The following is a 25857-nucleotide window of genomic DNA, read 5'->3' on the forward strand; positions in this document are numbered from 1 at the left end:
GCACAGATAATTTGAGACTCTTAAACAGTTCACCCTTTGATGCTTGTTGAGCCCAAATCATTTTATAAACTACCCCTCACAGTAAGTAGAACATTCAAGGTTAAAGAGGACTTAAACAGTAAGGCCTTGATTATTATCTTAGCCAAATCAACGTGGAGCAGGTAGTTCTCCAGTTTGTGACTTGGAACCTGGAAAAACTAATCAGAAGTATCACACGAGACCAACATGTTCCTGAAAAAGGTAGTCATTCTCTATAAGCTGCCAGCCAAATTCATGTTGTTCTCTGGGTTATCACTGATTCAGGTCAATGCCCTGAAGGTATTCAAGGAGGAGGCAAAGCTGCCCCTAAGACCTCAGGTTACTGCTAATCTGCTCCAATTCATGGGAACCGAGGTCAGCTTCTCTGAGTACACTGGGGTGAGGACTGATGCGCACCATGTTGGCAGAAGTGAAAGGGTCACAGAACCATCAGTTACATAAATCTAGAGAGATCTCTGGACAATTTAGAAATGCAACATACCCACACATACTTCCAACGTTATAAAGAATCTCCCCACTGTAAAAGATTCAAATCAGGCAAGTGGCTCCTCAAAGAGTTTCCACCAGGGGCGCCTGGGTGGCTCAGTTGTTAAGCGTCTGCCTTCGGCCAGGTCATGATCCCGGGGTCCTGGGATCGAGCCCCGCATCAGGCTCCCTGCTCGGCGGGAAGCTTGCTTCTCCCTCTCCCACTCCCCCTTCTTGTGTTCCCTCTCTTGCTGTGTCTGTCAAATAAATATCTAAAATCTTAAAAAAAAAAAGTTTCCACCAGTGGCATTACATTGAATAAGGAAATCGCATATTCATTATACAACCATGCCTTTCTCTAGTGTGAACTCTCCAATGTTGAGAGAGGTTAGATTTTCCCCTAAAAGATTTCCCACATTCACTGCACTTATAAGGTCGTTCTCCAGTGTGAACCCTGTGATGATAAGAAAGAGCAGTACGAGTGATAAAAGATTTCCCACATTCACTGCATTCATGAGGCCTTTCTCCAGTGTGAACTCTGTGATGATAATGGAGGGCAGTACTACTTATAAAAGATTTCCCACACTCACTGCATTCATAAGGCCTTTCTCCTGTGTGAATTCTCTGATGATAATGGAAGCTGGAACTAAAAGTAAAAGATTTCCCACACTGGTTGCATTTGTAAGGGCTTCCTCCATTATGAATTCTCTGGTGTATTGAGAGTGAATGTTTTTGTCTAAAGGATTTCCCACATTCACTGCACTCATAAGGCCTCTCTCCTGTGTGACCTCTGTAATGATACCTAAGCGCAGAGCTAGAAGTAAAAGATTTCCCACACTCACTGCATTCGTAAGGCCTTTCTCCTCTGTGGGATCTCTGATGATAACTGAGGGCAGAGCGAGAGGTAAAAGATTTCCCACATTCACTGCACTCAAAAGGTTTTTCTCCAGAATGAACTCTATGATGATACTGGAGTTCATACCTACAAATAAAAGATTTCCCACATTCATTACACTCATAAAACCTTTCACTTGAATGAACCTTTAGGTGCATATTGAGGCTATTTCTTCGGGTAAAGGACTTGCCACATTCACTGCACTCATGAGGCCTTTCTCCAGTGTGAACTCTGCAATGATACTGAAGAGCACTATGAGTGCTAAAAGATTTCCCACATTCGCGGCACTCATGAGGCCTTTCTCCAGTGTGAACTCTGTGATGATAATGAAGGGCAGTACTACTTATAAAAGATTTCCCACACTCACTGCACTCGTAAGGCCTTTCTCCTGTGTGAATTCTCTCATGATAATGGAAACTGGAACTACAAGAAAAAGATTTCCCACATTTGTTGCATTTGTAAGGGTTTCCTCTACTATGAATTTTCTGGTGTATTGAGAGGGAATGTTTTTGTCTAAAGGATTTCCCACATTCACTGCACTCGTAAGGCCTCTCTCCTGTGTGACCTCTGTGATGATACCTGAGTGCAGAGCTAGAAGTAAAAGATTTTCCACACTCACTGCATTCATAAGGCCTTTCTCCTCTGTGGGATCTCTGATGATAACTGAGGGCAGAGCGATAGGTAAAAGATTTCCCACATTCACTGCACTCAAAAGGTTTTTCTCCAGAGTGACTTCTGTGATGATACTGGAGTTCATACCTACAAATAAAAGATTTCCCACATTCACTACACTCATAAGGCCTTTCACCTGAGTGAACCTTTAGGTGCATATTGAGTCTATGTCTTCGGGTAAAGGACTTGCCACATTCACTGCACTCATAAGGCCTTTCTCCAGTGTGAACTCTGTGGTGATAATGGAGAGTAGTATGAGTGCTAAAAGATCTCCCACATTCACTGCACACAAAGGACTGTCTTCCAAGGTGGACACCCTGGTCCTGAATATGTGTGTGTTTGGGACCAAAGGCGTTCTTGCATTCTCCCCAGGTGTCATGACTTTTTCTGCTTTGTAAAGTTGCCCTGCACTGGGTGATTTCCTTTGGATTCTCCCCAGTACGAGTGGCCTCTTGCTGCAGATGCCCTGAGCCAGACAGGAAGTCCTTCTGAACTTCTCCACAGGTAAGGGGCTTTCCTGAACCATGGAATCCCCAGCTCTTCACAACAGAGGCCCTGTCCACACAGCTTCTGAAGGGTTCTGCTCCCACGTGCTGCTCCTGCTGCTGCTGCAACTTTACATTGAAATAAAATCGTTTCCCACAGGCCCCACACCTCAACAGTCTCTGGCTGTTTTCTTTTCCCTGGTGCGCAGCCAAGTGGAAAATGTCTCTCAAGACTGGACCACACATCTCACAGGGGTGGGTCTTCCGGCAAGACTGAGCTGCCTTGGGCGTCCTGGTCTGTGACACGCCTACAGAAGTGCTCTGGGCAAAGGGTGCCTCCTCATCCTCTGCTCCACAGCAACAACCTGAAGGCAAAGAAGCGCTGGTGAAATTTGTGTTGACTATAGCGAGGGGGTGAGCCCATCACATACATCATCTGTCCTCCCTGTGCACAAGTTTATAGCATGCTTTTCCAGACACTGGAGATGAAATTCAATTGAAGGAGTGGCCACTGTGCATTACTGGGCCCCTAAGGTCAAAGTATTGTGGAGAGCACACTAGCCAGAAGGAAGAGAGGCAGGCTCTACAACTTGTTCTCTGCCCACAGCTTCATGTTGGCCTGTTTCTTGGCTGAGTAGAAGGCTGTGGGAAAATCCACTCACAAGAAATTTGCTGCTGTTCAAGGTCAGTTTAAGTATATGTCAACATCTCATGGCAAACAGGGCAAGTGTGGATGCCAAAGTACACAGAGCAGTGAGAGAAATGGGTGAGATGTAGAGGCCTGAGAAGCAGCGATTACTCCTGCACTGCAAGTCATGTAATTACAAAAGGAGTAGAACCCAGAAGTCCACAAATTGTCAACAGTGAAGAAGGAAAGACAGAAACGGGGTGTGGCCATCGGCAATCACACCGAACTCTGGTTGAACAAACAAAGGTGCCCAGTATGATCTGAACACAGGCCTGATATCACACCTTTCCCAGCTGCCATTCATGAGAAACAGGGCCCCTGTGAGCTCACCTGTTCATGCCCAGAGCACGTCCATACTATGATACCCAAAGGACTTTTCCCTGTAAGCCCTCCTGAGCAACTACAGGGTACCAGGAGGATAGAAATAATGCAGGAAAAGTGTGCCTGGGTGGCTCCGTCAGTTGGGCATCCGACCCTTGATCACAGATCAGGTCTTGATCACAGGGTCATGAGTTCAAGCACTGTGTTGGACTCCATACTGGGTATGGATGCTACTTAAGAAAAGAAAGGAAAGAAGAAAAAGAAAAGGGCAAGGAAAGGGCAAAGGAAAGGAAGGGAAAGGAAAAGGAAAGACAAGGAAAGAAATATTGGAGGAAAACAGGCCAAGTGGATGGCCAGCACTGTCCCAGAGCTACTCAGGATACAAAGCACCCAGACAAGCATCCTATGTGACTGATGTCAGCAGAATGGTAGAATAGGAGATACCATCCTTCACCCCAACAAAAATGAATTCAAGAGCTGTCCATGAATGACGTTAGCTGCAGAGGGCTCAAAAATCCAATTAAGGCCAATTACTACACAGTGGAGCATAGAGGAGAGTGCAAGCATGCAGAAAGGACAGCTGGAGACTTTACTGGCGGAGATGTGGGGATGGGGCAGAAATAAGGGCTGGACTGATCTCTATCACTCACACAAGGCAGGTGCTACAGCAGTCCCTGCTCAGCAGACTCCAGCTGCCTGCTCCACAGCGGACACTGGCATCTTTTAACACCGAGTTAACCAACATGCATCACTATCGTGGACTCAGTGAATATAAAGCTACTGTGTCCTGCTCCCCCCATTCAGGAGCTGCTGTTGTGCAGCTCCAGGACAAGGACTACAACTGCCCCCCAACCCTGTGCCTGTCCTGGGCCCCAGATCTGCGCCTATGTGTGCCAGCATTCCAGACCCTGACCCCCCGCTGCATCAGGTCCACCTGTGTCTTCTGGGGAATGGAAATATTCTCCAGATAGGCTAGCCAGGTGCCAGGACCTCACAGCCACTGTATGTCCATGCACACGCAGACACAAACTTCCTGGCTGCTTGGGGTGTGGCTGCAACTCACAAAGCAAACTAACACCACTGAGGTGTAATCAGCGTCTCAGGGCCAAAGCTGCTGTCACTCTGAAAGTGCCCGCACACCAGACCCTCTTCCATGGCTACTCCATGAGTGCCAGCCCATCAGACACCAGGCCGCTGCCACCACCCACAGGGTGCCTAAAAGTCAGACTCAGCACCGACATCAACTCTGCCACAATACTCTCCATGGAAAAAAAGCCATCAGGTGTTCCTCAGCAGTCTTCTCCACTGCTTTGGATACTACAGCCTCGACCATCCTGCTGTCTCTTCCCCGATGCCTTCGCTGATGCTGACAGGTGACAGAGCTGCACAGAGAGTTTATCACTGGGCCTTCCCCAGATCCAGAACGGCCACACCCCACGAAGCTGACACCCTTGCACCCACCTGTAGGTGAAGGACTCTCCCGACCAAAAGTACCACAAAGTCTGGAAGAAGTGACCACACCATCAAATGTGCAAACATCAACGCAAGAATGTAAGAAACAAAAAATCAAGGAAACATAACACCAGTAAGGAATACAATAATTTATCAGAAAACACACCCAAGGAAATGGAGATATGCGATTGGACAAAATTCTTTCCTTTTTTTTTTTTTTTAAAGGAAACCACTTTTCTTTTTTTTTTTTAAAGATTTTATTTATTTATTTGAGAGAGAGAATGAGAGAGAGAGAGCATGAGGGGGGGAGGGTCAGAGGGAGAAGCAGACTCCCCGCCGAGCAGGGAGGATCCAGGATTATGACCTGAGCCGAAGGCAGTTGCTTAACCAACTGAGCCACCCAGGCGCCCTATTGGACAAAATTCAAAATAATTGTTTTAACAAAGTTTAGTGAGCTACAAGAAAACACAGGTAGACGATTCAACAAGATACACAATAAACAAAATAAGCTGTTCAACAAAGATATAGAAATCATAAAAAGGAACAAAATGGGTTGGCCAAGGATGCAGTGAGGTGTAGTCACTGGTGGCCACCGGTGGTCTGAGTGGAGTGAGGAGTAGACTCACCTGAGAGTTGCATGTTATAGGCACACCTTCATCCAGATGCCCACAGGTGCCTGCCCCCACTGAGGTCATAGACATTGGCAGAGAGGAACAACAGGGTGGAGAATCACACCACACTTTATACTAGCAATACAGGAGAGTTCCTGGTGTGCCACTCTCCAAAAGGAGGGTCAGATATAAGCACTGAAAACTGAATCAATAGTTGGTAATAGTCCACCTAATCACCGATAGGACTCCTAATGAGACCACAGGCAGCTGGGAAGACATCAAAATATGAGGAAATGGAGCAGTACTAGATCATAATATATACTTATACAATACTAAATCCTCTTAATACCACCTACTTTTTAAGAACAAGGATGGCATATAATGTGTGGGAGAGAAGAATGTTTCTGTCTTTCTATATAGACTATCCTTAATGAACTGGTCTTTGTAGCAGAACTGTTCTACTCATTCTTCGTGTTAGAGAACGTCCCACAGGGCTGCACCAGCACAACCAGTCTGTGCTTTTACAGTCTCTTCTTATCAATTACCAGAGTGATCTATGTGACCTTCCACCACTGGACTTGCATGGGTGGGTATTAAACTCTTCAGGCATAATTAAACCAACCAGAAACAAGATGGTATATGTATTCGTTTTGTCTTAGGTGTCTAGCTCTGAAATATCAACTAGATGGAAATACTGGAGACCCATTTAATTTGCAGCAAAGATGCTTTGCTTTGCTTCTGTTAAAGGATTAGGACTTTGGGAGGCTTAACTGCAGAAGTTTAGTTTATTGTACTCTTGTACTGCCCTTGTTTGTTGAATATTCCAACTTATAACTGTTGCATCAGAAGAAACATTTCAACAAAGTGTCCTTTGGATATTAACAACTGCAATCATCTGATGACTTTCTTATCCTCTAACTAAAAGTTACTCATTTGAGATGTTGTTTGTTTAGAATCAAGGTCCTTTGTATATTTACATGTTACAGGTGATGGAAATCATTCCAAAGGAGCTATTTTAGAATACATGTAGGGGCACCTGGGTGGCTCAGTGGGTAAGTGTCTGATTTCCACTCAGGTCATGATACTAGAGTCCTGGGATCAAGCCCCTCATGGGGCTCTGTGCTCGGTGGACAGTCTGCTTCTCTCTCTCCCTCTGCCCCTCCCCTCTGCTTGTGCTCGCACGTGCTCTCTCTCAAATAAATAAAATCTTAAGAAGAGAGAAAGAATACGTGTAGAGAAATGCTTTGAACTAGTGTGATATAAACTATACGATAAAATGGAAATTTCATATATTCACAAAAATTCTGAATTGGTAAAAATTAACTTAATCTCTGGTATTAAATGTTTACATTAAAATAAGATGGTGACACTGTCCCATTAAAAAAATGCGGGGAAAAGAGAAAGAGTCCAAGATGGTGGAGGAGTAGGAGACCTTAGTTCTGTCTGGTCCCAGGAATTTGGCTAGATAGCTATCAAATTATTCTGAATACCTATGAACTCAACGGGAGACCTAAGAAAAGAATTGCTGCATGTCTACAAATAGAAAAGCAACCACTTTCTGAAAGGTAGGAGGTGTGGAGAAGTGAATTCAAGGTGATATATAAACCACGGGGGTAGGGAGCCTCTGGAAGTCAGCCACTGGAAAGTGATACAGCAACAGAATGCAAAATCAGAACTTTTAGAAGGCTGTTCCAGTGAGGTATGTCCCTGCCTGAAAGGTGCTCAGGTAGCAAGCAAGGAAGAATACTAGGTGGGACAGTGTGGTCTCAGGATCCTTGGGGTCACAGAAAGAACAGGGGTGCCCGAGTGCTGCAGAGTCCCCAGACATTGGAGCGAGGAATCCGGCTGCAATCAGGGAGCCCAAGAGTGGGGACTCAGCTCAGTGTTGCCATAAAACATGAACTGCCACACAGTAGGGCAACCACTCTCCAAGCAAGGGCTCAGCAAGCATCAGAGCCCTGGCGAGATCCCTCTTCCGCATGCGCACTGCAAGGGTCTACAGGGTTTGGAGACTCCCAGGGTCCCAAACGCTTCGTCACAGGCTGGGTGAGCCACGGAGTACGGCCAGAGACCAGGGAGCCAGGAGTGACTGCCTGCATTTCCCTGAGGGTGCAGTGAGGAGTGGGGGGCGTGAGGTTCTGGCTCTGGGCCTGGAGACTGGGAGGCCGCCATTTTCGTTATCATCTGCTTAAGCTGCAGGGAAAGCCTTCAGGGAACAAAAGCCATATATAGCAATCCAGAGCCCCTTACTTAGCCAGGCCTCCTGACAAGAGGGGTAAAATTCCTCCCAGGGCAAAGACAACTGAGAATCAGCGCAAGAGGCCCCTCCCCCAGAAGATCAACAAGAATGTCCCACTAAGACCAAGTTTACTGATCACACAGAACTACAAAACTCCAGGACTAGGGGAAAACAGTACATAGAATTCATGGTATTTTTCTCATGATTCCTTAGCCTTTCAATTTTAATTTTTTTCTTTTTCCTTTTCAACTAATTTCTTATTTCATCAACTCTTTTTTTAAAGTCTTTTTTAATTTTCATTTTTAGAGTTACATTCTATTTTTCCATTGTATTTAATTATATTTTTGTATATATATGTATTTCTTTCTTTACAGTTTTGGGATGCAGTTTCATATAACAAACACACCAAAATACACATAGAATGTAATGTATCGCTCTGTTCTCTTCACCTAATTATATTCTCTTTTTTTTAAGTCTTTTTTTTTTTTTTAAAGATTTTATTTATTTGACAGAGAGAAACACAGCGAGAGAGGGAATACAAGCAGGGGGAGTGGGAGAAGAAGCAGGCTTCCCACTGAGCAGAGCCCGATACAGGGCTCGATCCCAGAACCCTGGGATCATGACCTGAGCCGAAGGTAGACACTTAACAACTGAGCCACCCAGGCACTCCATTTTTAAGTCTTTTTTAATTTTCATCTTTACAGTTACATTCTATTCCTTCAATGTATTTAATTTTATTCTTGTATATATAAGTTTTTCTTTCTTCATAATTTTGGGATGTAGTTTCTTCTAATAAACAGAACAGGGTGCCTGGGTGGCTCAGTTGGTTAAGCGACTGCCTTCGGCTCAGGTCATGATCCTGGAGTCCTGGGATCGAGTCCCACGTCAGGCTCCCTGCTCAGCAGGGAGTCTGCATCTCTCTCTGACCCTCCCCCCTCACGCTCTCTATCTCATTCTCTCTCTCAAATAAATAAAATCTTAAAAAAAAAACAAAACAGAACAAAATACACCCAGGATACAGTGTATGTTTACCTGTTTATATTTTTTCTTGTCTTTAATTTTCATTTGTAAAGTTACATTCTATTCTTTCGCTGTATTTAATTTTATTTTTGTACATACTTGTTTTTCGTTCCTTACACTTTTCGGATCTAGTTTTCTAACAAACAAACCAAAATACACACAGGATCAGTGTACTGCTCTATTCTGTTCACCTGATTATATTCTCTCTCACTTTTTAACAATTTTTATTTTTTTCGGTTTCTGGTTTCTTCTGATTTCTTTAGTGTATATTTCTAAGGGGTTGTTGTTGCCATTTTAGTATTCTGTTCTCTCGTCCAACTATTCTCTGGACAGAACGCCAAGACAGAAAAACTTATCTCAAAAAAGAGAAGAGGCAATACTGACTGCCAAGGACCTAATCAGTATGGATATAAGTAAGATGCAGAACTAGAGTTCAGAAAAAGTCATAAAGATACTAGAGGGGCTTGAAAAAAACTATAGAAGACAATAGAGAATCCCTTTCTGAAGAAATAAAAGAACTAAAATCTAGTCAAGTTGAAATAAAAAAGGCTATCAATGAGCCTGCAATCAAAAATGCAGGGTCTAGGGGGTGCCTGGGTGGCTCAGTCGGTTAAGCGTCTGCCTTCAGCTCAGGTCATGATCCCAGGGTCATGAGATCATGCCCCACGTCAGGCTCCTTGCTCAATGGGAGCCTGCTTCCCCCCCCCCCTTTGCCTGCTCCACCTTCTGTTTGTGCGCTCTCTCTGTCAAATAATTAAAATCTAAAAAAAATGGAGGCTCTAACTGCTAGGATAAATGAGGCAGAAGAGTGAATTAGTGATATAGAAGACAAAATGATGGAGAATAAAGAAGCTGAGAAAAAGAGAGATAAACAAGTACTGAATCACAAGGGGAGAATTTGAGAGATAAGTGATACCATAAAGCAAAATAATATTAGAATAATTGGGATGCCAGAAGAAGAGGAAAGAGAAGGGTGGAGCAGAAGGCATACTGGAGCAAATTATAGCAGAGACCTCTAATCTGGGGAAGGAAACAGGCATCAAAGTCCAGGAGACACACAGAATACCCCTCAAAATCAATAAAAATAGGTCAACACTTCGACATATACATAGTGAAGCTTGCAATCCTCAGAGACAAAGAGAAACTCCTGCAAGCATCTTGGGACAAGATGTCCATAACTTACAAGGGTAGAAAAATTAGACAGGCAGCAAATCCATCCATAGAAACCTGGAAGGCCAGAAAGGACTGGCATGATATATTCAGGGTGCTAAATGATAAAAATAGGCAACCAAGAATACTTTATCCAGCAAGGCTGTCATTCAGAATAGAAGGAGAGAAAAAGAGCTTCCAGGACAAAGAGAAACTGAAAGAATTTGTGTCACTAAACCAGCCCTGCAAGAAATTATTAAAGGGGATCCTTTAAGCGAACAGAGAACCCAAAAGAAACAAAGACCAGAAAGGAACAGAGAAAATATATAGAAACAGTGACTATTCAGGTGATAAAATGGCACTAAACTCTTTATCTTTCAATAGTTACTCTGAATGTAAATCGCTTAAATGCCCCAATCAAAAGACAGGGTATCAGATTGGATAAAAAAGCAAGACCCATCGATATGCTGTCTGCAAAAGACTCATTCTAGACCCAAAAGACACCTCCAGATTGAAAATGAGGGAGTAGAAAACCATTTACTAAGCTAATGGACATCAAAAGAAAGGTGGGGTGGCAATCCTTATATAAGACAAATTTGATTTTAAACCAAAGACTCTAATAAGAGATGAGAAAGGACACTATATCAGACTTATTGTCTATCCAAACAAGAAAATCTAACAATTGTAAATATTTATGCCCCTAACATGGGAGCAGCCAATTATATGAAACAATTAATAACCAAAACAGAAACGTATCGATAACAATACAATAATAGTAGGGAACTTTAACACCCCACTCATTGCAATGGACCCATCATCTAAGCAGCAGATCAAGAAGGAAATAATGGCTTTGAATGACACACTGGACTGGATGGACTTCAAAGATATATTCAGCATTCCATCCTAAAGCAACAGGATACACATTCTTCTCGAGTGCACGTGGAACATTCTCCAGAACAGATCACATGCTGGGTCACAAATCACGTCTCAACTGGTACCAAAAGACTGGGATCATTCCCTGCATAGTTTCAGACTACAGTGTTTTGAAATTTGAACTCAATCACAAGAGGAAAGTTGGAAAGAACTCAAATACATGGAGGCTAAAGAGCATCCTACTAAAGAATGAATGGGTCAACCAGGAAATTAAAAAAGAATTTAAAAAATTCATGGAAACAAATGAAAATGAAAACACAACTGTTCAAAACCTTTGGGATGCAGCAAAGGCAGTCCTAAGAGGGAAGTATATAGCAATACAAGCCTTTCTCAAGAAACAAGAAAGGTCTCAAATACACAACCTAATCTTACACCTAAAGGAGCTAGAGAAAGAACAGCAAATAAAGCCTAAACCCAGCAGGAGAAGAGAATAAAGGTTAGAGCAGCAATCAATGAAATAGAAACCAAAAGAACAGTAGAACAGATCAACGAAAGTAGGAGCTGGTTCCTTAAACAAATTAGTAAGATCGATAAACCCTGGCCAGACTTATCAAAAAGAAAAGAGAAAGGACCCAAATAAATAAAATCATGAATGAAAGAGGAGAGATCACAACCAACACCGACAAAATACAAGCAATGATAAAAACATACTATTAGCAACTATATGCCAAAAAATGAGGCAATCTCAAAGAAATGGATGCATTCCTAGAGACATATAAACTACCAAAACTGAAAAAGGAAGAAATAGAAAACTTGAACAGACCCATAACCAGCAAGGAAATTGAAGCAGGGATCAAATATCTCCCAACAAACAAAAGTCCAGGGCTGGATGGCTTCCCAGGGGAATTCTACCAAACATTTCAAGATTTAACACCTATTCTTCTGAAGCTGTTTCAAAAAATAGAAATGGAAGGAAAACTTCCAAACTCATTTTATGAGGCCAGTATTACCTTGATCCCAAAACCAGACAAAGACCCCATCAAAAAGAATTACAGACCAATATCCCTGATGAACATGGATGCAAAAATTCTCACCAAGATACTAGCCAATAGGATCCAACAGTACAGTAAAAGGATTATTCACCATGACTAAGTGAGATTTATTCCTGGACTGCAAGGGTGGTTCAACATTCACAAATCAATCAATGTGATACACTACATTAATAAAAGTAAGGACAATAACCATATGATCCTCACAATAGATGCAGAAAAAGCATCTGACAAAGTACAGCAAGCACCCTTTCTTGATTAAAACTCTTCACAGTGTAGGGATAGAAGGACATACCTCAATACCATAAAAGCCATATATGAAAAGCCCACAACAAATACCATTCTTAATGGGGAAAAACAGAGCTTTCCCTGTAAGGTCAGGAATATGGCAGGGATGTCCACTCTCACCACTATTGTTCAACATAGTACTAGAAGTCCTCGCCTCAGCAATCAGATAACAAAAAGAAATGAAAGGCATCTGAATCAGCAAAAGAAAAGTCAAACTCTCACTCTGCAGATAACATGATACTCTATGTGGAAAACCCAAAATATTCCACCCCAATATTGCTAGAACTCATACAGGAATTCAGCAAAGTGGCAGGATATAAAATCAATGCACAGAAATCACAAAGAGACAGAAGAAAGAGAAATTAAGGAATCAATCTCATTTACAACTGCACCAAAACCCATAAGATACCTAGGAATAAACCTAACCCAAGAGGCAAAGGATCTGTACTCAGAAAATTATAGAACACTCATGAAAGAAATTGAGGAAGACACAAAGAAATGGAAAAATGTCCCATTGCTCATGGATTGGAAGAACAAATATTGTTAAACTATCTATGCTACCTAGAGCAATCTATACATTTGATACCATAACAATCACTATCAAAATTCAATACTTGAGGGGCGCCTGGGTGGCTCAGTTGGTTGAGCGACTGCCTTCGGCTCAGGTCATGATCCTGGAGTCCCTGGATCGAGTCCCGCATCGGGCTCCCTGCTCGTCAGGGAGTCTGCTTCTCCCTCTGGCCCTCCCCCTTCTCATGTGCTCTCTCTCATTCTCTCTGTCTCAAATAAATAAATAAAATCTTAAAAAAAAAAAAATCAATACTTGATACATTCTACACAATGCTATACAATGCAGCATTCAATGCTATACATTCAATAGTATAGCAATCCCTATCAAAATACCATTAACTTTTTTCACAGAGCTGGCACAAATAATCCTAAAATTCGTATGGAACCAGAAAAGATCACAGATAGCCAAAGGAATGTTGAAAAAGAAAACTAAAGCTGGTGGCATCACAATTCCAGACTTCAAGCTCTATTACAAAGCTGTCATCATCAAGACAGTATGGTACTGGCAAAAACAAACACACAGATCAAGGAAACAGAATAGAGAACCCAGAAATGGACCCTCAACTCTTGGTCCTCAACAAAGCAGGAAAGAATATCCAATGGAAAAAAGACAGTCTCTTCAACAAATGGTGTTAGAAAATTGGACAGCCACATGCAGAAGAATGAAACTGGACCATTTCCTCACACCATACACAAAAATAGACTCAAAATGGATGAAAGACATAAATGTGAGACAGGAATACATCCAAATCCTAGAGCAGAACACAGGCAGCAACCTCTGTGACCTCAGCCACAGCAACTTCTTGCTGGACACCTCTCTAAAGGGAAACAAAGGCAAAAATGAACTATTGGGACTGTCAAGATAAAAAGCTTTTGCACAGCAAAGGAAACAGTCAACAAAACCAAAAACAGCCGATAGAATGGGAAACAATATTTGCAAATGTCTTATCAGATGAAGGGCTAGTATCCAAAATCTATAAAGAACTTATCAAACTTAATACCCAAAGAACAAATAATCCAATCAAGAAATGGGCAGAAGACATGAACAGACATTTCTGCAAAGAAGACATACAAATGGCCAACAGACACATGAAAAAATACTCAACATCATTCGGCATCAGGGAAATCAAATCAATATCACAATGAGGTACCACCTCACACCAGTCAGAATGGCTAAAATTGCCAAGTCAGGAAACAACAGATGTTGGCGAGGATGCAGAGAAAGGGAAACCTCTTACACTGTTGGTGGGAACGCAAGCTGGTGCAGCCACGCTGGAAAACAGTATGGAGGTTCCTCAAAAAGTTGGAAGTAGAGCTACCCTATAACCCAGCAATTGCACTAAAAGATACAAATGTAATGAACTGAAGGGGGGCACCTGCACCCCAATATTTATAGCAACAATGTCCACAATAGCCAAATTATGGAAAGATCCCAGATGTCCATCGATAGATGAATGGATACAGAAGATGTGGGGTGTATACACACACACACACACACACACACACACACACTGGAATACTACTCAGCCATCAAAAAAAAAAAGAAATCTTACCATTTGCAATGAAGTGGATGGAACTAGAGGGTATTATGATAAGCAAAATAAGTCAATTACAGAAAGACAATTATCATATGATCTCACTGATACGTGGAATTTAAGAAACAAAACATGATCATAGGGGAAGGAGAGAAAAATAAAACAAGATGAAATCAGAGAGGGAGACAAACCATTAGAGACTTTTTTTTTTTTAAAGATTTTATTTATTTGACAGAGAGAGACACAGCAAGAGAGGGAACACAAGCAGGGAAAGTGGGAGAGGGAGAGGGAGAAGCAGGCTTCCCGCTGAGCAGGGAACCTGATGCAGGGCTCAATCCCAAGACCCTGGGATCATGACCTGAGCCAAAGGCAGATGCTTTTTTTTTTTTAAATAAACACTTTTTAAATTCTTTTTTATTTTTTATTTTTTTTAAAGATTTTTTATTTATTTATTTGAGAGAGAGAGAGAGAGTGAGCACGAGAAGGGGGAGCGGGAGAGGGAGAAGCAGACTCCCCGCCGAGCAGGGAGCCTGATGCGGGACTCGATCCCGGGACTCCAGGATCATGACCTGAGCCGAAGGCAGTCGCCCAACCAACTGAGCCACCCAGGCGCCCTGAGCCAAAGGCAGATGCTTAACCATCTGAGCCACCCAGGCGCCCCCCATTAGAGACTCTTAATCATAGGAAACAAACAGGTTGCTGGAGGGGAGAAGGGTGGGGGGATGGGGTAACTGGGTGATGGACATTAAGGAGGACACGTGATGTAATGAGCACTGGGTATTATACAGAATTGCTGAATCACTGAACTCTACCTCTGAAACTAATAATACACTATATGTTAATTAATTGAATTTAAATTAAAAAAATAAGTAAATGAAAAAAGGGGGAGGGGAGAACCAAACAGAAACTCTAATGCTGAATGAAATGAAAAAATGCAACGGACAGCATCAACAGCCAACGTTGTCAAACGAAACAGAATCTGTGAACTTGAAGGTAGGTCTTTACATTATCCAGCAGAGAAGTAAAAAAGGAAAAACAAGAAGGAATAAAGAAAGCCTATAAGGATTATGGAACTTGAAGCAAAATTCATGGAATAAGCCCATGAAGAATAAGAGAAAGATCAGAGCAGAAAACTTAAGGAAATCATGGTTGAAAACTTCCCAAATCTAGGGAGAGAAGTGGACATTCGGGTACATGATGTTCACCGACCCCATACATTCTATCCAAATATGATGTCACTAAAACACATAATAATAAAACTGTCAAGAAACGATTATGAAGAGAAAATTTCAAAAGCAGCTAGGGAAAAGAAATTCGTGTTATAAAATGGAACACCCACAAGGATATATGGAGATTTCTCAGAAGAAACATTATGAGCCAGAAAAGAGTGGGAAGTTAGATTCAAAAAACTGGGGTGGGGGTGGGGAGGGAAGCCAAGGAAAAATAGTATACTTAACAAAGCTGTCCTTCAGAAACAAAAAAGAGATAAAGATAAATAATTAGGTAGTTCAGCATCATCAGACCTTCTTTACAAGACTAAAGACAGTTCGTCAAGCTGAAACCAAAGAACCTAAGTAGTAACATGAAAACAAATCAAAAGATAAAGCATACTGCTAAAAGTAAGTACACAGTAAAATCCAGAGACACTGTAATATGATGGTATTTAAATGACTTAACTCTAGTATAAAGGTTAAAAGCATTAAAAACAACTAGCTGCAATAATTTATGAATGGTTAAACAATATAAAAAGATGTAAATAGGGACATCAAGAACATAAAATGGGGGTGGGGGTAGAACTTTGTATACTGATGAAATGAAGTTATCAGCTTAAAATAGAATGTTATAAATAAATTTAAGACGTTTCAAGTAAGCCTCAAGGTAACCACAAAGCAAAAACCTAATATAAACAGAAAAGAACCAGCTTATACTACTACAGATAATCATCAAATCGCAAAGGAAGACAGCAAGAAAGAAACAAAGGAACTACAAATATCCAAAAAACATTTAATAAGATAGCAAGAGTAAGTCCTTACAAAAGTCTCCAATTCAGAGACAGAGTGTCAGAATGGATTTGAAAACAAAACAAAACAAAGCAAAACGAAACAATGACAACAATAAAAAACAAGACCCAACTATATGCTGTGGATATTAGACTCACTTCAGCATTAAGGACAACATAGGCTGAAAGTGAAGGGAGTAAAAAAGATACTGCTTGCAAACAGAATACAAAGAGCAAGCAGAAATAGCAAAACTTTTATCAGACAAAATCAACTTAGAGACAAACTCATGACATAACGATAAAAGAGCTAATTTATTGAGAGGATGTCACAACTGCAACTGTATATGTACCAAATATCAAACTTCGGAGCACCTAAATACAGGAAGCAAATATTATCAGATCCAATCCAAAGGCAGATAGACAGCAACACTGTAATAATAATAGAGGACTTCAATATTCCCCTATCAACAATGGGTAGATTATCCAGACAGAAAAGCAAGAAAACTTTGCATTTCAACTAATCAAATGGACTAACAGATATATAGAGAATATTCAATTCAACTGCAGTAGAATACACATTCTCCTCAAGGGACTATAGAACATTCCTTAGGAAAGATCACATGTTATAAATCCTAAAACCAGTCATAACAAATTTAAGAGGAATATTATCAGTTATCTGTACTGACCACAGCAGTATAAAAATAGGAGTAAGTAATAGGAGGACAGCTCAAAAATCCAAAAATATATGGATATTAAATAACACAATTATGAAAAACCAATGGGCCCAATTAAAAAAATATATCTTGAAACAAAGAAAGCAGAAATACAAAATACTAAATTTACAGAATACAGCAAAAGCAGTTTTTTTTTTTTAAATATTTTATTTATTTATTTGACAGAGACACAGAGAGAGAGGGAACACAAGCAGGGGGAGCGGGAGAGGGAGAAGCAGGCTTCCTGCCGAGCAGGGAGCCTGATGCGGGGCTCGATCCCAGGACCCTGGGATCATGACCTGAGCCGAAGGCAGACGCTTAACGACTGAGCCACTCAGGCGCCCCAGCAAAAGCAGTTCTAATAGGGAAATTTAGAGCAATAAAGGTCTACATTAAGAAAAAGGTCTCAGATAAATAAATTTATATCTAAAAGAATAAGACAAAAGAACAATTTAAGGATGATCTAAGATCTTAGAGGGCTGCAAAGCTTCAGCTCTAGGGAAAAATAGTATCTAGCCTCCTTTGTACTTTTATTTTTTGTTTTTTAATTATTTTTTCCTTTATTTTCTCATTTTTTCAATTCTTTTTCTTATTAATTTCTTTGAGTTTCTATCTTTATACATATACTTTATGTATTATTTTATTTTTTTTTTTTACTTTCATTGTATTCTTTTTTCTTTCTTATTTTGGAATCTAAATTCTTTATTTTATTTTTTTTTAAAGATTTTATTTATTTATTTGAGAGAGAGAGACAGCGAGAGAGGGAACACAAGCGGGGGAGTGGGAGAGGGAGAAGCAGGCTTCTCGCTGAGCAGGGAGCCCGATGCGGGGCTTGATCCCAGGACCCTGAGATCACGACCTGAGCCGAAGGCAGACGCTTAACGACTGAGCCACCCAGGCACCCCAGAATCTAAATTCTTTAAACAAGCAGACCAAAACATACCCAGAATCTACTTTTATGTTGTTATTGTTTTCTCTTTCCTTTTTCTTTCTTTTCTTTTCTGCACAAAATGACTAGGTGGAGAAATTCACCCGAAAAGAAAGAAGAGGAAATGGAGGTAGTATTCATGAACAGTGATTTAATCAATACAGATATAAGTAAGATGTCTGAACTAGAATGTAAAATGATTATAAGGATACCAGCTGGGTTTGAAAAAAAACATAAAAGACACTAAAGAATTCCTTACTGTAGATATAAAAACAACTAAAATCTAGTCAGCCCAAAATTAAAAATGCTATAACTGAAAAAAATTAAAATTAAAATTAAAAATGCTATAAGCAAGATGCAATCCCAAGTGGAGGCCATAAAAACGAGGATGGACAAATTATAGGGGTGAATCAGTGATACAGAAGATAAAATTATGGAAACGAATGAAGCTGAAAAGAAGAGGGAAAGAAAGGTAATGGACCACAAACTTATTAAAAAGTGATGACACTTATATCATAGGAGTCCCAGAGATGAAGAAAAAGAAAAGGGGGCAGAAAGTTTATTCAAACAAATTATAGCTAAAAACTTCCCTAATCTGGGGAAGGACACAGACATCAAAATCCAATTGATTAAGCATCCAACTCTTGATTTGGCTCAGGTCATGATCTCAGGTTTGTGAGATCTAGACCTGTGTTGAGCACCATGCTGGGCATGGAGACTACTTAAGATCCTTTCTTACCCTCCCTCTCCCTCTGCCCTCCCCCACCTATTTCTATAAAAAATAAACTCAATAAAAGCCAACCATCATCAAGGCATATCATATGTCAAATTCACAAAATACACAGGCAAGGAAAGAATCCTGAAAGCAGCAAGAGAAAAAAAAAAGTCCTTAACCTACAAGGGAAGACAGATCAGGTTTGTACCAGATGTGTCCACTGAAACTTGGCAGGCCAGAAAGAAGTGGAAGGAAACAGTCAATGTGCTGAATGGGAAAAACATGCAGCCAAGAATTTCTTTTTTTTTTTAAGATTTTACTTATTTATTTGACAGCGAGAGAGGGACCACAAGCAGGGGGAGTGGGAGAGGGAGAAGCAGGCTTCCCGCGGAGCAGGGAGCCCGATGCGGGGCTCGGTCCCAGGACCCTAGGATCACAACTAGAGCTAAAGGCAGATGCTTAACGACTGAGCCACCCAGGCGCCCCCCGCAGCCAAGACTTCTTTATCCAGCAAGGCTGTCATTCAGAATAGAAGGATAGTTTCCCAGAAAACAAAAATTAAAGGAGTTCATAACCCAGTAAACCAGGTCTGCAAGAAATTTCAAGGGGGATTCTTTGAGTGGAGGGGAAAAAAAAAAGACCAAAAGCAACAAAGACTAGAAAGGACCAGAAAACATCACCAAAAACACCCAACTCTACAGATAATACCATGGCACTAAATTCATATAATTCAATAATTACTCTAAATTTATTTATTTTATTTTTTAAAGATTTTATTTTTCAACAGAGAGAGAGACAGCGAGAGAGGGAACACAAGCAGGGGGAGTGGGAGAGGGAGAAGCAGGCTTCCCACTGAGCAGAGAGCCTGATGCAGGACTTGATCCCAGGACCCCGGGATCCTGACCTGAGCTGAAGGCAGACGCTTAACGACTGAGCCACCCAGGAGCCCAATAATCACTCTAAATTTAAATGGACTAAATGCTCCAATGAAAAGACATAGATTAAAAGACAAGATCCATCTATATGCTGCCTATAAGAGACTCATTTTAGACCTAAAGACACCTGGCAGATTGAAAGTGAGGGGACAATCATTTATCATGCTAATGGAAATCAAAACAAAGCCAGAGGAGAGCCCCTGGGTGGCTCAGTTGGTTGAGCATCTGCCTTCGGCTCATGTCATGATCCCAGGGTCCTGGGATTGAGCCCCGCATCGAGCTGCCTGCTCAGTCGAGAGCCTGCTTCTCCCTCTCCCTCTGCTGCTCCCCCTGCTCGTGCTCTCTCTCTCTCTGTCAAATGAATAAATAAAATCTTAAAAAAAAAAAACCCAAAAAACAGAAGAAAGCCGGAGTAGGCATACTTAGACTCGGATTCATACTCAAACTAGATTTTATACCAAAGCCTGTAACAAGAGATGAAGGGCATTACATCACGATTAAGGGGTCTATCCATCAAGAAGATCTAACAATTGAAAATATTTATGTCCCCAATGTAGGAGCACCCAAATACATAAATCAATTAATGATAAACATAAAGAAATTCATTCATAATAATACAATAATGGTAGGGGACTTTAACACCCTACTTACAGCAATGGGCAGATCATCTAAGACAATAAAAAAGGAAACAATGGCTTTTAATGACACACTGGACCAGATGGACTTAACAGATATATTCACAACATTTCATCCTAAAGCAGCAGAATACATAATCTTTGAGTGTACATGGAACATTCTCCAGAATAGACCACATACTGGGTCACAAATCAGGCCTCAACTGCTACGAAAAACTGAGACCATACCATGCATATTTTCAGACCACAGTGTTATGAAACTTGAAGTCAATGACAAGAAAAAGTTTGGAAAGACCAAAAATACACGGAGATCAAAGAACATCCTACTAAAGAATGAATGGGATAACCAGGATATTAAAGAAAAAATTTAAAAAAACAAAGCATGGAAGCAATTGAAAATGAAAACACGATAGTCTAAAACCTTTGGGATGCAGCAAAGGCAGTCACTAAGAGGGAAGTATATTGCAATACAGAAAACCTCATTTAGCAAGAAAAAAGGGAGCGCCTAGGTGGCTCAGTCGTTAAGTGTCTGCCTTCATCTGCCTTTGGCTCGGGTCATGATCCCAGGGTCCTGGGATCGAGCCCTGCATTAGGCTCCCTGCTCAGTGGGGAGCCTGCTTCTCCCTCTCCCACTCCCTCTGCTTGTGTTCCCTCGCTCGCTGTTCTCTCTCTGTCAAATAAATAAATAAAATCTTAAAAAAAAAAAAAAAAAGGCAAGAAAAGTCTCAAATACACAAAGTAACCTTACATCTAAAGTAATTAGTGAGGGAACACAAATAAAGCCTAAAGCCAGCAGAAGGGAAATAATAAAGATTGGAGCAGAAATAAATGATAGAGAAACAAACAAAAACATCCTAGTAGAATGGATTAATGAAACTAAGAGCTGAGTCTTCAAAAGAATTAATTGATAAACCCCCTAGCCAGACTTACTAAAAGAAAACAGAAAGGACCCAAATAGATAAAATCATGAATGAGAGAGGAGAGATCACAATCAACACCAACGAAATAACAACAATTATAAGAGAATACTATGAAAAATTATATGTCAACAAACTGGGAAACCTGGAAGAAATGGACAAATACCTGTAATCCTACAAAGTACCAAAACTAAAACAGGAAGAAATGGCAAATATGAACAGACCCATAACCAGCAAAGAAATTGAATCGGTAATCAAAAATCTCCCAATAAACAAAAGTCTAGGGCTGGATGGATACCAGGGGAATTCTACCAGACTTTAAAGAAAAGGTAAAACCTGTTCCTCTCAAACTTCCAAAAAATAGAAATGGAAGGAAAACTTCCAAACTCATTCTACAAAGCCAGCATTACCTTCATACCAAAATCAAAGACCCCACTAAAAAGGAGAATTACAGGCCAATATCATGATGAACAGGAATGTTAACATTCTCAATAAAACACTAGCAAATCAGGGGTGCGTGGGTGGCTCAGTCAGTTAAGCATCTGCCTTCAGCTCAGGTCGTGATCCTGGGGATCCTGGGATCGAGCCCTGCGTTGGGTTCCCTGCTTGGTGGGGAGTCCGCTTCTCCCTCTGCCTCTGCCCCTTCCCTCACTCACGCTTGTGCGTGCTCTCTCTCTCTCTCAAATAAACAAACATCTTTTAAAAAAATGAATAAAAAATAAAATAAAATACTAGCAAATAAAATCTAACAGTACATTGAAAAGAATTATTCAACACAATCAAGTGGGATTTCTTCCTGGGCTGCATGAGTGGTTCAACAACTGCAAATCAATGCAATACACCACATTAGTAAAAGAAAGGGTAAGAACCACATGGTCCTCCTCTCCATAGATGAAGAAAAAGCATTTGACAAAATACAGCATCCTTTCTTGATAAAAACCCTCAACAAAGCAGGGATGGAGGGAACATAAATCAACATAAAAAGGCCATAAATGAAAGACCCACAGCTAGTATCATCCTCAATGGGGAAAACTGAGAGCTCTTCCTCTGAAGTCAGGAACAAGACAGGGATGTCCATTCTCACCATTACTATTAAACATAGTACTGAAGTCCTAGCCTTAGCAATCAGAAAACAAAAAGAAAAAAAAGACATCCCAATTGGCAAGGAAGAAGTCAAAATCTCACTATTTGCAGACAACATAATATTCTGTAGAAAACCTGAAAGACTCCACCACTTTTTCTTTTTTTTTTTTTAAGATTTTATTTATTTATTTGAGAGAGAGAATGAGAGACAGAGAGCAGGAGAGGGAGGAGGGTCAGAGGAAGAAGCAGACTCCCTGCTGAGCAGGGAGCCTGATGTGGGACTCGATCCCGGGACTCCAGGATCATGACCCGAGCCAAAGGCAGTCACTTAACCAACTGAGCCACCCAGGCGCCCTGAAAGACTCCACCAAATAATTGCTAGAATCAATACATGAATTCAGCAAAGTTGCAGGATACAAAAGTGATGTGCAGAAATCTGTTGCATTTCTATACACCAGTAACAAAGCAGCAGAAAAAGAAATCAAGGAATTGATCCCATTTGCAACTGCACCAAAAACAATAATAAACCTAACCAAAGAGGTAAAAGATCTTACTCTGAAAACTATAAACTATAGGACACTCATGAAAGAAATTGAAGAGGACACAAATGTAAAACATTCTAAGCTCATGGACTGGAAGAACAAAGATTGTTAAAATGTCTCTACTACTCAAAGCAATCTACAAATTCATTGCAATCCCTATCAAAATACCACCAGCATGTTTCACAAAACTAGAACAAACAATCCTAAAATTTGTATGGAACCACAAAATTCCCTGAATAGCCAAAGCAATTCTGAAAAGAAAACAAACGAGGCACCACAATTCCAGATTTCAAGCTATATTGCAATGCTGTAGTCATCAAGACAGTATGGTACTGGCACAAAAACAGATACATAGATCAACAGAGAACCCAGAAATGGACCCACAACTCTATGGTCAACTAATCTCCCAAAAGAAGGAAAGAATATCCAATGGAAAAAAAGACAGTCTCTTCAACAAATGGTGTTGGGAAAACTGGACAGCTACATGCCGAAGAATGAAACTGGACCATTTTCTTACACCATACACAAAAAATAAATTCAAAAGTGGACAAAAGACCTAAATGTGAGATAGGAAACCATCAAGATTCTAGAGAACACAGGCAGAAACCTCTTTGACCTTGGCTGTAACAACTTCTTATTAAACACGCTGCCGGATGCAAGGCAAACAAAAGCAAAAATGAACTACTGGGACCTCACCAAGATAAAAAGCCTCTGCCCAGTGAAGGAAACAATCAACAAAACTAAAAGGCAGCCTACAGAATGGAAGAAGATATTTGCAAACAACATATTTGATAAATGCTTAGTATCCGATACCTATAAAGAACTTACCAAACTCAACACCCCAAACAAATAATCCAGTTAAGATCGGGCAGAAGACATGAATAGACATTTTTCCAAAGAAGATATCCAGATGGCTAAAAGACGCATGGAAATGTGCTAACATCACTCATCATCAGGGAAATACAAATCAAAACCATGATGAGATACCACCTCACACCTGAGAGAATGGTTAAAATTAACAACACAGGAGGGGCGCCTGGGTGGCTCAGATGGTTGAGCGTCTGCCTTCGGCTCAGATCATGATCTCAGGGTCCTGGGATCTAGCATGAGGCTCCCTGCTCAGTGGAGAGCCTGCTTCTCCCTCTCCTCCCTGCTCCTGCTCTCTCGCTATCTGTCTCTCTCTCAAATAAATAAATAAAATCTTTTCTTAAAAAAATGTTCAAAAAACACAATACAGGAAACAACAGGTGTTGGCGAGCATGTGGAAAAAGGGGAACACTCTTGGACTGTTGGTGGGAATGTAAAATGGTGCAGCCATTCGGAGAACACGATGGAGGTTCCTCAAAAAGTTAAAAATAGAGCTACTCTATGATCCAGCAATTGCACTACTAGGTGTTTACCCAAACGATACAAAGGATACAAAAATACAGATAAAAAGGGGTATATGCACCCCAATGTTTACATCAGCAATAACCAAGTAAGAGAACCCAAATGAAATCTTGCCATTTGTAACTATGTGGATGGAACTAGAGTATATTATGCTAAGTGAAATAAGTCAATCAAAGAAAGACAAATACCATATGATCTCACTCACTCATATATGGAATTTAGGAAAGAAAAGAGATGAACATATGGGAGGGGGGAGCAGAAAAAAGGAGAGAGGGAAACAAGCCATAAGTGAAACTTAACAAAAGAGAACAAACTGAGGGTTGATGGAGGGAGGTGGGTGGGCGGTGGGCTAGATGGGTGATGGGTATTAAAGAGGGCACTTGTGATGAGCACTGGCTGTTGGATGTAAGTGATGAATCACAGAATTCTACTCCAGAAGCCATTACTGCACTGTATGTTAACTAACAAAATTTAAATTAAAAAACAAAACAAAAATCCCTACCATATGGTCCACCATTGCCATTTCCAGGTACGTATCCCAAGGAAACAAAATCAGTATCTCCACACACATATCCACTGAGGTATTATTCACAATAGCAAATATATGGAAACATCAGTAAGTGTGCCTGAGTGTTTAAAGGGAAAAAGAACATTCAGTACACACACAAATGCAGGAATATTCAGCAATAAAAAAGAAAACAACATTGCCACTTGCACGACATGGATGAACCTAGAAAATACTATGCTAAGTCAAATAAACCACACAGAAAAGGCAAATAGTGAATGGTATCATATATATGGATATTCTTGAAACAAACAAACAAAAACATCAGAAACAGAAAGTAGAATGCCAGAAGCTAAGGACTGGAGGAAACGGAAAGGTGGTCAGGGGTACAGAGTTTCACTTAACAAGATGAGTAAATTCTGAGGATCTAATGTACAGCATGTTGAGTACAGTTGTTACTACTGTATTGTACACTTGAAATTTGGTAAGAGAGTAGATACTAAGCTTTCTCACAACCACCAAGAAAAAGGTAATCATATCAAGTGGTGGGTGTGTTGTTTACCTTTATTTAGGTAATAATTTCATACTGTGTATCAAGTCATCACGTAATATACTTTCAATAATATAATTTTAGGGGCGCCTGGGTGGCTCAGTCGGTTAAGCGGCTGCCTTCGGCTCAAGTCATGATCCCAGGGTCCTGGCATCGAGCCCCACATCGGGCTCCCTGCTCAGTGGAGAGCCTGCTTCTCCCTCTCTCTCTGCTTACTTGTGCTTTCTCTCTCTGTCAAATAAATAAATAAAATCTTAAAAAATAATAATAATAATATAATTTTATTTGTCAATCATACCTCAACAAAGCTGAAGGAAGGGGGGCAGGTGGAAGAAGAGATGTAAATACTACCAAAAGAACCATACAGGAAGGTCTTGAGAAGTAGCCCATAGTATACCTACATGGTGGCCATGCCAATGCCTGCAATTTCAGGCACAGGCAGGCACAAGGAAATGGCACCTAAGTAGGAAGGGTGCAAAACCCGGGACACAGAAATGGCACGGATCTGAACACATGGACCCAGCCAGGGAGAGGGCAAGCAGGGTGTGATCCATCAGCCTCACTGCATGACTACTGACCTCCAATCTTACCCGAT

The 25857-nt window shown here is 40.9% G+C and overlaps 1 protein-coding gene across 3 annotated transcripts; it reads right to left on the reverse strand.

The window, feature by feature from the left end:
* Nucleotides 1-25851, reverse strand: LOC117997789 (zinc finger protein 814-like). 3 transcript variants are annotated; one of them, XM_034986176.1, is made up of 2 exons: nt 25841-25851; nt 1-2921 (listed from the first exon to the last, which is right to left on the reverse strand). In XM_034986176.1, exon 2 carries the CDS (start codon nt 2800-2802, stop codon nt 814-816), a length of 1989 nt encoding a protein of 662 aa, XP_034842067.1. In that variant the 5' UTR covers nt 2803-2921; nt 25841-25851; the 3' UTR covers nt 1-813. The 3 variants fall into 3 exon arrangements, with proteins under 3 accessions (XP_034842067.1, XP_034842065.1, XP_034842066.1); XM_034986174.1 differs by lacking the exon at nt 25841-25851 and adding an exon at nt 24710-25219; XM_034986175.1 differs by lacking the exon at nt 25841-25851 and adding an exon at nt 6665-6672.
* Nucleotides 25852-25857: the final 6 nt, after the last annotated feature.

The sequence above is a fragment of the Mirounga leonina genome, unplaced genomic scaffold (genome assembly GCF_011800145.1).
Source record: "Mirounga leonina isolate KUSES-001 unplaced genomic scaffold, KU_Mleo_1.0 Mir_376, whole genome shotgun sequence".
Classification (NCBI taxonomy): domain Eukaryota; kingdom Metazoa; phylum Chordata; class Mammalia; order Carnivora; family Phocidae; genus Mirounga; species Mirounga leonina.

What these genes read in the sequence shown, in the direction of transcription:
- LOC117997789 (XM_034986176.1), bottom strand. Translation starts at nt 2,802, where the DNA reads ATGTGTGGTCCAGTCTTGAGAGACATTTTCCACTTGGCTGCGCACCAG.